The sequence below is a fragment of the Orcinus orca genome, chromosome 1 (genome assembly GCF_937001465.1).
Source record: "Orcinus orca chromosome 1, mOrcOrc1.1, whole genome shotgun sequence".
Classification (NCBI taxonomy): Eukaryota; Metazoa; Chordata; class Mammalia; order Artiodactyla; family Delphinidae; genus Orcinus; species Orcinus orca.
Window position 1 is genome coordinate 178420535 of NC_064559.1, and position 15215 is coordinate 178435749.

A 15215-nucleotide genomic window follows, 5' to 3' on the forward strand; every position below is an offset into this window, starting at 1 on the left:
GATTTTCAAAGGATTCGCAGAAAATGCTACTAGGTGCTGTTGGCACCAACTTAAACTGTATAAATTTTGGATGTAATTGAACAAATTAATATAATTGTTCAACATAGTTGGCTTCAGAAATGTGAGTTTGTGATTTGGAGGACACTGAGATTTTCCTGATTTCACTGTGAATCATAGCCTTCTTTTGTGAGAGTTCCATGTTGCTGGGCATCTGCCTGGGTAGGGAGAAGATGATTGGTACATTTGTTCTTCCAGTTAACCAGACTGGTGTTCAAGACACCATTTAGGCGCAGTAATCTAAATTAAAAGTGGAGAAAACTGAAACTAAGGCATTGAGGCCACAGTAGATTAGAAAGACATTTAGGAGCTGGAGTTGGTAGTAAAACTTCACCATTTTAAAGTGTAAAATTTGGTGGTTGTATACAAAAGGTTTTTATTCACAAGGTCGTGCAACTATCAACACTATCTAATTCCAGAACATTTTCATCAATCCCAAAAGAAACCTGTTAGCAGTCATTCCCTACCCCCATTCCTCCTCCCATCCCCCTATCTCCTGGCAACTACTATCTACCTTCCATCTCTAGGATTTGCCCCATTCTGAATATTTTGTATAAATGGAGTCATACAATATGTGGTCTTTTGTGTCTGACTTCTTTCACTAAGCATAAGGCTCTCAAAGTTCATTCATCTTGTGGCATGTAACAGTACGGCATTCCTTTTTTATGGCCGAATAATATTCCACTGTATATTATATGGATATTGTACAGATATGTCATATTTTGTTTATCAGTTGATGGACATTTGGTTTATATCCACTTTTAGCTTTATAAATAATGCTGCTATGAACATTTGTATGCACGTTTTTTGCTTGTGTTTTTCTTTTTTTAAATTTATTTTTATTTGCATTTATTTTTTGTGGCATTTATTCCCGGGCCATAAGTTTTTGTTTCTTCAGTTTCTTCTGGGATATCTTTTTCTTTGGGGCAACCTCCTCTTCTGGTTTAGGAACAGTCTGTTCTTATTCAGTAAGGACCGTCTCAGTGTGGCAGGGAGAGCTCATGTATGGGTTGATCCAACCATGAGCTCTCTAAGTTCTGTGCTGCATCTTGGGAACTTTGTTCACCTGGATGTGCTCAGTGACTAGAGAATCTACATCTAAGCCCTTACGTTCAGCATTTTTGAGTATGTGCAGTAAAAATTCAGCACTCTTTCTGGGCCATCAACCCTGCGTCCAGCCCCACTGTTTGGCCTGGGCACACCTACCAACTCCACCATTGTAATGATGGAATGCCACACATTGCTTCTTTAAAGTGACATCTTTCAGATACTTGGTGGATTTTCGGATATGCATACCCTTAATGGCCTGGGCAGTTTCATGAGTGTTCTTAAAGTGAACACGAAGATTTGAACCTCCTGACTTGCATGATTTTGTGGGGTTTTCTGGGTCAAGTGAATAGCGAACCATTTTTAGAGGTCACCTCAGGCTGCTTACTGGAAAAGGAAGCTGTATGCAAGTTTTTGTGTGAACATATGTTTTACGTTCTCTTGGGGATACATATATGTGCATATATATGTATTCCCAAGAGGATTTATATATATATATATATATATATATATATATATATATATGTATATATATGTATATATATGTATATATACATATATTTAAATTTTTTATACATAAAAATACACACACACACGTACCCCTAAGAGTAGAATTGCTGGGTCCTGTGATATCTTTTGTAAGAATTTACCTTTGTTTTTGATAAAGCTGATATTGTAGAATGTTGTAGAATGTGATTTAGGTTTAAGAGACAAATGGGCTGGCTGACTCTCCACATTCTCTTGTCCCTGCCCACCCAATTGGGACAGCTTACCTGATGTCTAGGTTGTTAGAGTCAACAGAGCAGTCATACCCAGGTAACTACCTTGTAGAATACTGGATGTAGAGTCCTGGAGTTAGCTCTACGTACTTGGTGAGGAGTGGGCTGGGAGCCCAGGGATGTTTAGAGAAGTCATTCCTCATAGAAATCAAGAATTGAAAAGAAGTTTCCTGCTCTAACAAAGGAAAAGAAAGCCATTCTTAGATAAAGGACTGTGCCATTTTATCAAGATAGGAAATACATTAAAAAAAGATAATTCAGTTTTAGACATAGTAAACTTGGGATTTCGGGAGGGAATGTTAGATATTTATGTTCGGAGATCAGGAGTTTGATCCCTGATAGAGATGTAGATTTGAGATTCATCTGCATTATAGGCGTTTGAAATACAAGAGTAGGTAAGTCACCCATAAAGTAAAAAACAGTAGAGAAAAGTGACTAGTAATTCCCGTATCTGAGGTCTTTGAGGTTTTGAGTCTGCCAGCTGATGTTTCAGCTGTATCTTACTCTTGAGTGGCTTGTTTCCTTCTGGTTTTGTGATTTTTGATTGTGAATTTATTTATTTTGGGACCTTATCCTTGAGAATTCTCCCAGGCCTAGATCAAAGGCAGATTCCCCAGAGAGGATTTTCATTTCCTTCTGTCAAGTTTGGGTGGGAGACATTACCATTCTAGGACTACCCTAAACAAAATTCTAAGTATGAAGCTTTTTAAACCATAATCTAGGTGAGGGTCAGCTTCTGGTTGTGAGTGTCTGAGGAGATACTGTTGAACTGCTCTCATAGCCCCCCAATCCCTCACCAGCACTCAGTGCCAAGGTTAAGTTTCCCTTGCAGTTCTCTTGGGTAACACCTGGACTTTGCCTCTTGTACCTTGAGCCCTAATAGGCCTTGGAATTGCAAGCTGAAATTCATAGGGTTTGGCAAAATGCCCTGAAGGTGAATGAAAGCTGGTTTCAGTACTCTGCATACATCTCTAGTTTCCCTCTTTCACTTAGTTTTTAGCCTTGATCATACTTTATTTTCTTTCAGGTTATTGATTAATATGTAAAGATTAAAAAAATTTATCCAGTGTTTGTTATTTCCAGTGGGCATGTTGATCAAGCTATCTATTCTGTTGTTCTAGCAGAAGTAAAGTGTCCATCTCTCTTCAGTGCATGCACGGGACAGTAAGATGCAGGGAATTCAGTCAGCCACTAAGTTAAAAGTTATAAACTTGGGACAACATCCAGTGGTTTGTTTGGCCCACATAGTATTTAGAAAATAAAAATCAGGAGATTTCAGATAAAATTTTGGGTATCTTGCTTCTCTTGAAAAATTAGAAGTTCTTAACAGTACTGGGCTTTCAATTCCTGCTTAGCAACAATTGGCTAGAACTGGGAATAGCAGCTGATCTTTTCAGAGTGAACCTGTTTTCTTTAGTTGCAGGCACACAATCTCCATTTGTGCTGTGTATGCATATTTATACCCATTCCAGCTTCTCTCATTCATGTTACCGGTAGACACTTGTGGATCATCCTTGTGCCAGGTAGTAGTGCTAATAGACAGTTTCACATTTGTTTAGTGATTTGTTTAATTCTAATAAGAAACCTGCAGTTTATCCCTGATGAATAAATAAAGTTACAGGTGGTATTATCCCCAAGTTACAGATGAAGAAATGGAGGTTCACTGAGGTTATATAAATTCTTCAAGGTCTCTTAGTGTCACAGCTAGAATTTGAACAAAGCTCCTTCTATTCAATGCTATTCTTAACTTTTTTTTTTTTTTTTAAGCAGTGGAACTGTTCTTCAAATGAAGTTTTAGTGAAGTCCATTATGCAAAACCAACAAAGATAGCACTGCTTTGATTGAAGGGTAGATGGGATGGGAGACAATTATGTGGGGATGGGAACCTGCATGCTCAGCTCTTTGGTAGCCTTTAGGCACCTCTCTGGAATCCTTGGGATTCTACTAAACAGTTTGGACACTCTCTATCTGTAACTAAGTGTAATAACAGTTTGTTAAATTTTATGAGTTTTTAGCTTTTTTGGATGTTACAGTTATAGTGTGCCTATTTTTCTTGTGCTTCCTCGTATTGTCAGTCTTCCTCAGCGTAATGTCTTATTGCTTAACAGCATTTTTAAATTTTGTGGGTATGTGTTCAAATAATGGTGAATCTTTTAGCGTTCTATTTCTGTTTTAGAATGGTAGTGTGATTTATAGTTTAATTTATTTTGGAGCATCTGATAACTAACTCTCCTTTACTTTTCAGATTCTCTTTGTGGCCAGATGGGTTTGTATGGACAGGCTTGTCCATCTGTAACTTCATTAAGGTTAGTGCTCTTCTTTTTATTAGAACATGTAACATTTTAAAAGTTATGCTGGTCAAGTCATATTAGAATCAGTTTTACTGTAAGGTTCAGAATAAAATATTGTAGTCTGTTTTGGTAAATAGTGCTATTTTGTGAGATTGGGACATATTTTTGCTTACAGAGATATTTGTGGTAGTGGGATTTGGATCTTAATCTCCACTTAGTGAATTTACATATGTTCTTGTACATGAAATAACAATTTTACTCTTCTTTGTTATTCCGTTTTTAAAAAAACACTAATCTTGTTTCTACTTATTTTAATTAGAAAATACATAGTAAATTTTTATTGCCTTTGTAGCAGATTATTAAATAAGACTAGATGGTAATTTAAATCTCTTTAAAGGATGATATAAATGTGATACCTAGATTATCCTCATTTACAATAAATAAGTAAAATGTAAAAAAATAGGAACTAAGTTGTATTCAACCCAGTGGTTTTAGATTTTTTCCAAGTTGCTAAATCCTTTCTATAAATTAAATCTTAAGTGAAAACCTGTGAATAAAGCAGATGAATGCCGGGCTTTTCTGCTTGCTTGGGCTTCCATTTTCTACCCCCACGGTTGCCCCTGAGGGATTACTCTAGTTCCCAGCACACAGTTTGAAAAAATAACCTAAATCTAATCTGTTAATTGGGATCTTTCAGACTAGAATATGAATTGTTGATGGCAGCACCTACCAGTTACATGTGGTGTTGTAGCTAGCTGTATCATTTATTTGTTCAGCATATTGAGCACCTAATATGTTGTCAGGAGCTATTCTAAATGCTGGGACTACAGTTGTGAACATAACAGATAAAAATCCTGTAATTATTGGGCTTACATTTTGGTGACGGGGTAATTAATAAAAAAGTAAGAAGTATATGTTAGATAGTGACAGTGTTAAGAGCTAAGATGAAGAATAAAATAGAGAATGGGAATAGGAAATATAGATAGGGTTATTTTAGATAGGGTAGCCAGGGAAAGCTTTACTGAACAGGCGACATTTGAATGAAGACCTGAAAGAGTGATGGAATGAACCATATCTGGGTAGGTAGAAGATAAGCGTTCTGGGCAGAGGGGATTCAGGAGCTGCTGGGGCAGGAGACTTGCCTCGTTAGGTTGGAGGAGCAATGACGGAGGTCATTGTGGCTGGAACAGAGTAAGTGATGAAGAGAGGTGGAATTGACCAGCTTTGGAGGGCAGGAAAGAGAGAGAGGAGGGATACAAAATTATTAGAGCCATGAATGTGAAGTCAAGGAGTCCTTAGGCATGAAAGAAATTCTGGTGGTTCAGAATGCCACCAAAGAAAAATAAAGTTGCCTTTTTAGTTTTTATATACTTGAATTTTTATGAGACTAAGGCTGGCTCTCCTTTCCTTCAGTAGGAGAGCTTTACTCCACATCCTTATGGCATTTCTTTCCCTGAGAATGCATCTTCCAGCTTATAATGGAAGTAGGTAGAGTGATTACTTTTCTATCTTGTTGGAGTCCATGTGCCCCCACCCCCACCTCCCAACAAGGGACACCTGTATAGTTTTGAAAAGAACTTAAAAAAAAAAAAAAAGACTTTAATCCCCAAAGCTGCTGTAGAACTAATTTCACTTGAGTCCTTTTGTTTAATGTGGTTGGAGGAATCATTTTACCCTTTTATTGAATATTTAAAACTTTAGATATGACCATATCAAGATATTTTTGCAGACTTTGATCTTCCACTGATCATAGAGTCCCTTAAAGATATTTTATTTGTGGGTTATGCCAAAACAGTCATATATTAAAGTCATTTACTGGGATTTTAAATCCCTTAATTTGAATAGTTATGTTTAGGTGAAGATTGTATATGACATTGGGTTAGGAATGATATATGCCTAACCTTTTTTGCTTGATAGAATTATATAATTGGAAGAGATGATGAAAGAGATGCCATGAATTATTTTATAACCTGCTCACTGTTATAATTCTAGTGTATAATATCCTAGAATCAAATTTTTGTGGATATACCTATAAGTTTAGCATTTAGTTAATAAACTGAGAAACTCTCTGGCATTTGAGTTGAGATATTTAGTATCCTTATATCCTAATCTTTCATTTTTTGTAATATTCTATATGGTCCTTCTGTGAAGCAGAGAATTCGCATTCTCAGATGTATGGGTAGAAGACCATTGTTTGTCATTGATTTTTCTAACTGAAAGCTAGCTTTGGTTTGATATAAGGAAAGGAAAAGAATAACTATTTTTTGGTAAAGGGAAGAGAAACTGGATTACTTAAAACCACAATAAATTTTAGTCTACTTTCCCATAGAGTCTTCCTCAAGCCAGAAACGACCTCCCAACTATACTATCCAAATAGAAGTAGAGCAGGAAGTCTTTTTTAAAAAAATTTTTAAAATTAATTCATTCATTTTTGGCTGCATTGGATCTTCGTTGCTGCATGCGGGCTTTCTCTGGTTGCTGCGAGCGGGGCCTGCTCTTTTTTGTGGTGTGCGGGCTTCTCGGTGCGGTGGCTTCTCGTTGCAGAGTATGAGCTCTAGGCGCGTGGGCTTCAGTAGTTGTGGCACCTGGGCTCAGTAGTTGTGGCTCACAGGCTGTAGAACACAGGCTCAGTAGTTGTGGCACACAGGCTTAGTTGCTCCGTGGCACGTGGGATCTTCCCGGACGAGGGCTCAAACCCGTGTCTCATGCATTGGCAGGCGGTTTCTTAACCACTGCGCCACCAGGGAACCCCAGGAAATCTCAAATCCGCTGACAAACATTGCTTGTTTGCCATAACTCTCTTTGTATATACTACCTTTATATCTTGTGTATGCCTGCATATACTACCTATATATCTAGAAAGTGGCTAGCCTCAAGACAGGAAAGCATTTGAGTTGGTGGAGAAGAACTGGACCGTGTGTCTAGGAATGAGAAAATGGGTAGGCAGGTGGGGGGTTGTAAACATAGGTGGGAGTGGAGTAGATGACTTATGTGAAGTGAAGATGGGGGGTGGAATGAAAGTATGTGACATTTTAAAAATTTGTTGGGTAGGAGAGGGTACTTAGTAAATGAATTAAATCTCTTCCTCTGCCCTTTAAATATTTAGGGTAAACAAGTTAAATATTGTTTTCTATAGATGATATTGGATCCTTGTTTAATCTGAACATGTTAAAATTATTTTTAAAAATTTACTTACTGTATTTTTATGATTAAAAAGTAATCTTAGGGCTTCCCTAGTGGCGCAGTGGTTGAGAGTCCGCCTGCCGATGCAGGGGACAAGGGTTCGTGCCCTGGTCGGGGAAGATCCCACATGCCGCGGAGCAGCTAGGCCCGTGAGCCATGGCCGCTGAGCCTGCGCGTCTGAAGCCTGTGCTCCGCAACGGGAGAGGCCACAACAGTGAGAGGCCCGCATACCTCAAAAAAAAAAAAAAAAAAGTTATGTTAACCCAATTATTGTAGAAAATTTGGGAAGACAGAGATAGCCCTTGTTAATGTTGTCTTATGTAATTTTATTCCAGTAGATGCTATGTGTGTTAGAAAAAGGCACCCCCCCCCCAAATTTTCTTTAAAAGAATGGTTGCAAAAGATTTTGTAGTGATAGCTAAGTATACTCTTAATTTTAATCAAATTGCTCTTAATTATCATTTTGTTCTTCTTTAATTGCTAGTATGGGTAGAATTGCATTTTAACAAACGTTATTAGGATAACATCATATACTATTACAGTATAATGAGACTGTTTTCTTTTATCAGTCGGGGTTCTATCAGGAGGCAGAAACCACACCAGTTATTTGAACAGAGACTTTAATAGAATCATTAACTAGATTTAAAGTTGTTAACTAGGTAACAGAAAGGATAAAAATAAAACTTGAAGTTATCATGGAGATAGGCACTTCTAGAAGCAGCTGTGAGCCCTAAGTGCTTGGGGACCAAAGGGAAAACCTAGAGACTTAGAGGAAGGGTCCTGTGGAAACAAAATTCAGATCTCCGAGGAGAAGGTACTACATGCTAGTGCTTGTGTCGAGCTCAGAATAGAAATCCCATAGATTTGAAACTCAGAACTCTGGGGAAGGGTGCTGGCTGGTGCTGGGGTCTTTGAGTGGGGTATGATTAAGCTAGTTCCATAAGTGTTAGAAAAACTGCAAACTTTATTCACTTACTACTGTGAGGGGGACCTTCTGCAGGGGTGAAGAAACCTTTGCTGGGGTAATGCTCTTATGAAGTCCAAAGAATAGACAGGAAGGCCCAAGTATCTTTTTTCTTCTCCAGGCTTGCAGTCCATCTTTAGTGCTTCCTCTTGGCAGAGCCTTATAGGAAGTCAGCTGGCAAAGTAGAAATGTGGTTTGCAGAGTCCCAGTTCCAGTGTCATTAAGGCAGATTGGGAAGAAGGGATGCGGGTTTGGAATTGAGGAGCAATAACTTAATAACTTGTTCCAGCAAATTACTAAGAAATATGGTATTAAAAAGTGTTTTCTTGGGACTTCCCTGGTGGTCCAGTGGTTAAGACTCTGCGCTCCCAATGCAGGGGGCCTAGGTTCAATCCCTGGTCAGGGAACTAGATCCCACATGCATGCCACAACAAAGATCCCACGTGCTGCAACTAAGACCCAGCGCAGCCAAATAAATAAAAATATTAAAAAAAAAGTTTTCTCAGATCTGTTTTGCAGCCAGTGTTTATGTGATTTTAGTAGGATACTTGCATGTTGCTAAAAATGCTAATTTTGTAAATCACGTGAAATTATATTAAAAATTTATATAAGATTTGCAAGTATTCCTTGCAATCCGAATCTACTGCATTCGTATCCTGAGTTTGGATAGTAAGTCTGGATAGTGAATACTGGGTCATCTACATCTATTTAATTCCTGAGTTTTGGAAGGCAAGAGTGAGAGTTCAGATAATGATGGATACAGTTTCTGTCAGACAATAGAATCTTAAAAATTTAGCAGAATCCGGTTACTGAGTTTATATAAGATGGATTTGAATCCTGAGGTTACCTGCATTTTATTTCCAGGTATAGACTCAGTAATAGCAAAAGCTTACCAAAAAAGCAAAAGCTTTCCTTGAACATTTGCTTTATGTAGACAGGTAAACACATATATGTATATAACATATTTCTTTCACATATTATGGCATTAGACTGTTATAATTTGGTTTGATTAAAGCAAAATAAAATTTGATATTTCTTTGGACTTGTTAAATGGGGCCCTTTCTGCATTTCTGAATTGCCTAACATTTATGAGGATTGATTTTATGGTTCACATGTGTATTCGGCCTAGGATGCTGAGTTATCAGTAGTACTTTAAGTAGTTTCTGATCTTCTACCTGAGATCTCTTCCTTTTGTTATCTTTTTCTTTCTTTCTTGTTCACACTTATCTTTTCCTTTTTGTTAGGCTTCTCCCTTAAAGATGCCTTTTATTATTGATCCAGTCTGTTTGTTTAGGATATGTTGGGGAACACATAGGGATTTTTAGCACCAGAGAAGATTGTGTGTTGTGTCCCAAGTGAATTTCCTGTCCATCTGTTTTCTCATTTCCCTCCATTTGATATTGATAACCTGCTATTTAGAATGACCAGAGGAGGGTAGATTTATTTTAAGGCGTCTTGCTGTCTTGTTTCTAGTAGCAGACTTGTTATTGTTAAGGCAGCTCTGGTATTTAGTCTTAGAATTGGGTAGATGCAGGTTCAGACCTCTGCCGCGTATTATTCATATGATCATGGGTAAGTTACTTCACTTTTCCTGGTTTTGCTGTAATAGGGATGTTAATGTTTACCTCCTTGGCCTGTTAGGATTCATGGGATAAACTATATATTGATTACATAAAGCATCTGGCATATTTGCATTTTCCTATAGTAGAAAGCAAAAGGGATAATTGTTTTTAGAATAAAAGAGGACATATTTGGGGACTCCCCTGGCAGTCCAGTGGTTAAGACTTCGCCTTCCAGTGCAGGGGGTTCGGGTTCATCCCTGGTTGGGGAGCTAAGACCCCACTTGCCTCGGGGCCAAAAAACGCAAAACATAAAAAAGAGAAACAGTATTGTAACAAATTCAATGAAAAAGACTTAAAAAAGAAAAAGAAAAAAGGACATGTTTGTATTCTTTGCTCTCAGCTCAAGAACATGGGGTAGAAGACGATTTCTTTTTCCCCTTCTTTCTATTTCCCCTTTACCCTAAATTCTTATTTTTAAAAATTAAAACAAATTTTTTTTTTATTGAAGTATTGTTGATTTACAGTGTTGTTAGTTTCTGGTGTACAGCAAAGTGATTCAGTTATACATACACATATATATGTATATTTTTCAGATTTTTTTCCGTTATAGGTTATTACAAGATATTGAATATAGTTCCCTGTGCTATACAGTAGGACCTTGTTGTTTATGTTTTACATATGGTAGTGTGTATCTGTTAATCCCAGGTTCCTAATTTATCCCTCCCCTTCCCCCCTCAGGTAACCATAAGTTTGTTTTCTATGTCTGTGAGTCTGTTTCTGTTTTGTTAAATACGTTTTGTGTGATTTTTTTAGATTCTACATATAAGTGATATCAAATGATATTTGCCTTTCTGTCTGGCTTAATTCATTTATTTTGATAATCTCTAGTATGATAATCTAAATTCTTAGATTCTAGAGTATCTACCAGTAGCATTCAGGTTTGCAACTGACCTCAGGCTAAGGATGTTGCTGACATTTAATACTACATTTTTATCATATTTATAATTAATATAGTTATATGCTTTTAAGTCAGTCCCACACAGTGGCAGAAATAACTTTCATTATCATGCCGTAGTTCATCATTGTTATATTTATCAAACTTTTTTTATAATTGATAAAATCTATTAATTTGCATGTTTAATTCTGACATGTTCCAATTAAATGAAGAGTAATGAGAAACCGTCTTAATTTTGACCATTACAGAGACTTTTTCTAAAATGTATTTTGAACTTTTTGTCTTATCTTCTAAGGCTTACTGTCTCATATGGTAGCCGCTAGCCTCATGTGGCTGTTTAAATCTAAAAAAAATCAGTTCCTCAGTCACACTAGCCACATTTTAAGTGCTTGGTTAGCTACACATGGCTACTGACTGTCATATTGGATAACACACAAACATTTCCATTGTTGTAGAAAAGTTCTGTTGGACAGTGCTGGTCTAGAGCATCCTAAATGTAATTTAATCTTTAAGCTGACTTATTGGGCTTCCATTTCTGAGCATAAGGTATTGAAGAGTACCAGTGACTAGTCACTGACTTAAGGACATATTATAAAAGTTACTTATGGGACTAAATATTGACTTGGATAACTAGCTTTATGGTGTTCTTACTAATATATTAGACCAGGCATTATTTAAGCATTTTATGGTATATTAATTAAATTTCCCCTAACAACCCTATGAGGTTGGTGTTATGATTATTTTCATTTCACAAATGAGGAAACAGAGGTAAAAAAGTTCAGCAACTCAAGGACATGCAATGAATAAGGGACGGAGCTGGGATTCATACAGAGGTCTTGCTCCAGTGCCCATGCACTAAATTCTGCCTCTTGGCTGTCAGTATTTATCAAAATTTGAGGCTTTTTCTTTTTTTTTTTTTAATTTGTTTTATTTTTGGCTGCATTGGGTTTTTGTTGCCGCGCACAGGCTTTCTCTAGTTGCGGCGAGTGGGGGCTGCCCTTCGTTGTGGTGCAAGGGCTTCTCATTGCGATGGCTTCTCTTGTTGCGGAGCACGGGCTCTAGGCACGCGGACTTCAGTAGTTGTGGCTCATGGACTTTACACATATTTTTAAAAACTAAGTATAAGAAGTATTAATAGCAGATTCTGTCTGGGTTTTTAAATAATATCTGCAAAGATGGCTTTGAGTGTTCTTGTATCAAAGGGACTCTTGTTTATTAGCTTTCCAGCTACTCAAGAGACATAGAGATTCCAATAGATAGAGTGAGATTAAATGCAAAATACGGTACTTACTTGATGACAGAATGTAGTTCAGTGGTTAATGTCCAAAAATATTTATTTTTCCTCCTTAAATTGTAGAGTAAAATATTTTTAAGATAAGAATTACATTTATGGCATAAAGATGTCTTTTGACCATATGATCCCTAAGTTTTAGCCTGAACGGAGTTCTAACTATGAGTATGGCTTGTATGAATTTAGAATACAGTTTTATGACTCTAAGATTATATATTTGAGTAATAGAGTAATTATTATGTAAATATTACTAAGTAATAAATATTACTAATTATTAAGTAAATATTATGGTTCTTAAATCAGATCCTGTTGGAGTTCTGGACTTCAAACTTTTGAGAAGGAACCTAAATGGTGTTAATATTGTAAAATATGTGAAGCATCGTTGTGAAGAGAACTCTGACCAGTTCTCACTTTCCAGGATAGAATTTAAAGAAATTTTCTTCTCTGTAGCAAGGGAGATACATAGATTAGTCTGTTAAAATTTATTATTATTTTAAACAAAATGAATTACTGTATACATTTGGTGAACTTTTCTTCCCTTGGAGTTAAAGAATATTGTTGGTTTCCAAAATAGGTAATAGCAGGGCTTTTAAAAATGACATAGTGAGGTTCTTTTTCATCTCTGATTTTATGATAAATAGCTCTGAAACCACAGTTCTGTTTACAAATGACAGTTGTCTCACTAAATCCCTCAAGTTTTTGCATAAGCTGTGTTGTGAATATTTTTGGAATCTTAGGGGTGAAACAAAAGTTGTGTAAGTCAAGAGTTTTGAAATGTGAACTTCTATTTGTGTATTGGATTCTCTATCCTAAATTATGATTCTTCTTCCTATATTTTCACTTCAAACCAATGAGGACTTTTTGGGCTTGTCCTTTAAAAAGATCATTGCTCATAGGAAATTTAAAGGCTCAGTTATTCATACCTTAGGGGTGATTAGTTTGATGCTGTCCACTTTCTTCCTAAATAGAGCAGAGATCAACTGCTTTGAAAAGGTTAGAGTTTTTCCTGGAGGAGAAGAGCAAGTAATTAATTTTGGAGTTTATAATACCAACTTTAGGGGCCAATCTTGGAGGCTTATGGCAGTGTGAGATGGGAGAGCCAAGGTATAGAAGAAGGTACTTAGAAGTATGCCAGATATAAGCTATGTGTATTGAAATTTTATTAGGAACAAGCTGGTCCTACACCAGGAAAATGGAAAAACTTATTTATTTTCCTTGTTACACTTCTGTCTCTCTGCTGCAGAATATCCAACTGGGGCTTTTATACTCTTAGAAATTTGATTTATAGAACTCCTTTATAGAATAGGTAGGATTTTGTGGGCTGCTTCAGGAATCATCATCATAGAATCTTATTTCTGTGGGAAAAGTGTGTGTTCAATTTTCATATGCAATCTACAAACAAAATTTAAAAGCACAGTCTTTTCTGGATCTTTTCTTTAGAGTAAATAATTGAATGAGGGGCTCATTTCCATTGAGGTTGATAAATGATTATTGTGTGATTTAGGGCATGTAAGTCTAAAACCACTGAGTAAGAGTGACAGTCATTTAAAATTTAGAAAATTCTGAAGAGTAAGAATTTGATAGGAATAATAGCTAACATTTATTGAATGCTTATTTACTGTGTGTTAGAAACTCTTCTTAGTGCTTTGTATATATAACTCATTTAATCCTCACAACAATCCTTTGGGGTGGGTACTGCTTTTAATCCTCACCTTACACATGAGGAAACTGAGGTATAGAGAGGCTAATTTACTTGTTTAAGGTCACATAGCTAAAAGTGGAAGAGCTTAGATTCCAATCCAGGCAGTCTTGCTCCAGAGCCTGTGTTCTTAATCACCATATCTTTTCTAATGTAGGACATTGACTGTGTTATTTTCCTGAAATTGAACTAAGAGTAGAAACTTTGGCTTTGCCGGTGTATGATAACTAATTTTGAAAAATAACAGCGGCTACTTTTGCTTGGAAATAGCTTAAATTATTGCTTCATTTATAAATTAAAAAAATTGTTTTTTTATATCACATGCTTCCAAAATGTAAGGTCAATCTGTAGTAGTTTATTTTCTTTCTTGTTAGGTTTCTGCCACAATCAGCCTTGGGTACCTGAATATCCACATGTACTGTTCTTCCTATAAATAGAACTTACTTGCCCTTTTCCCAAGGGAAACAACCCAGAGTTTCATCCAGTTATTATATCCAGCCGAAATTCTAAGCTCTCTGGGTGCATTCACTTTCATTAGATCCCAGAGTGGCTTTTTGGTTTATAGTGGTGAAGGAATAGGATAATAGCAATAAAATCTTTTATTCAGAAAACAGGATAATGGGAAACACAAAATAGTCACTAGGCCATATCGATTATAAAATCCTCCTGGGTAGCAGTGGCAGAGACTCCATGAAAGTATAATAAGTTCCTTGATTCTGCTCTTTGCTGGGCTGTCCATTGTCCCCTGTGCCCTCTGAAAGTTCTCACCTTGTCCAGTATCCTCCATGGCCACATCTGTGGTGGGTATTGGTGAAGATGCCCTATCTGGGAAATGCATAGGCTTTATAGCTCACTTCTTGTTGATTAGCTTGGGTATTATTTTGGAAACTTAAGAGACTTTTGCAGTCTAGACACCCCTCTGCCGCTTTACAGTTATCTTAAAAAGCTTAGTTTCTAGACTTTTTGCTGCTTTGAGCCAGAGGACATGCCTAGGCAGAATTTTTTAATATGAAAACTCTGCCCTTTGTGCTCTACTTACCTCAGGGATTTCTAACCTTTTGGTGCCATGGAACCCCTTCAAAGTCTGGTGAAACTTGTGGACCCTTCTCAGAATAAGGTCTCAAAATTCATAAAATAAAATACTTAGGATTACAGAAGAAACTAATTAATTATATTGAAATATGGTTAGCAAAATATTAACTTTAAAACATAGTAATATATATGCCTTTGAATTAACACATTAAATAAAAAATCTAGTGGCAAATCTATATACTGTCATAAATCTGAAGTAGTCGATGAGTTTAAAAAGTTGAGATTCTGCAGCATTTGTCACATATGAATATATTTGTGATTTTTATTGATGGCAAAGTCACAGGTACTGTTAATG

General features: G+C 36.6%; 1 protein-coding gene, 1 long non-coding RNA gene and 1 pseudogene across 7 annotated transcripts in view; 1 reads left to right on the top strand and 2 right to left on the bottom strand.

The window, feature by feature from the left end:
• The window catches only part of LOC125961419 (uncharacterized), a 208657-nt gene that overhangs the window by 61140 nt on the left and 132302 nt on the right, over positions 1-15215 (bottom strand). The gene's annotated exons all lie outside the window — the stretch shown is intronic.
• Positions 1-15215, top strand: part of FOXJ3 (forkhead box J3) — a 130821-nt gene that overhangs the window by 18180 nt on the left and 97426 nt on the right. For all 6 annotated transcript variants that reach the window (XM_012531833.3, XM_033421976.2, XM_033421975.2 and 3 more), the window contains exon 2: positions 4129-4189. In XM_012531833.3, the coding sequence (XP_012387287.2) occupies positions 4146-4189 (44 nt within the window). In that variant the 5' untranslated portion in view covers positions 4129-4145. The remainder of the gene's footprint in view (positions 1-4128; positions 4190-15215) is intronic.
• LOC117200111 (60S ribosomal protein L17-like) lies at positions 923-1528 on the bottom strand (annotated as a pseudogene).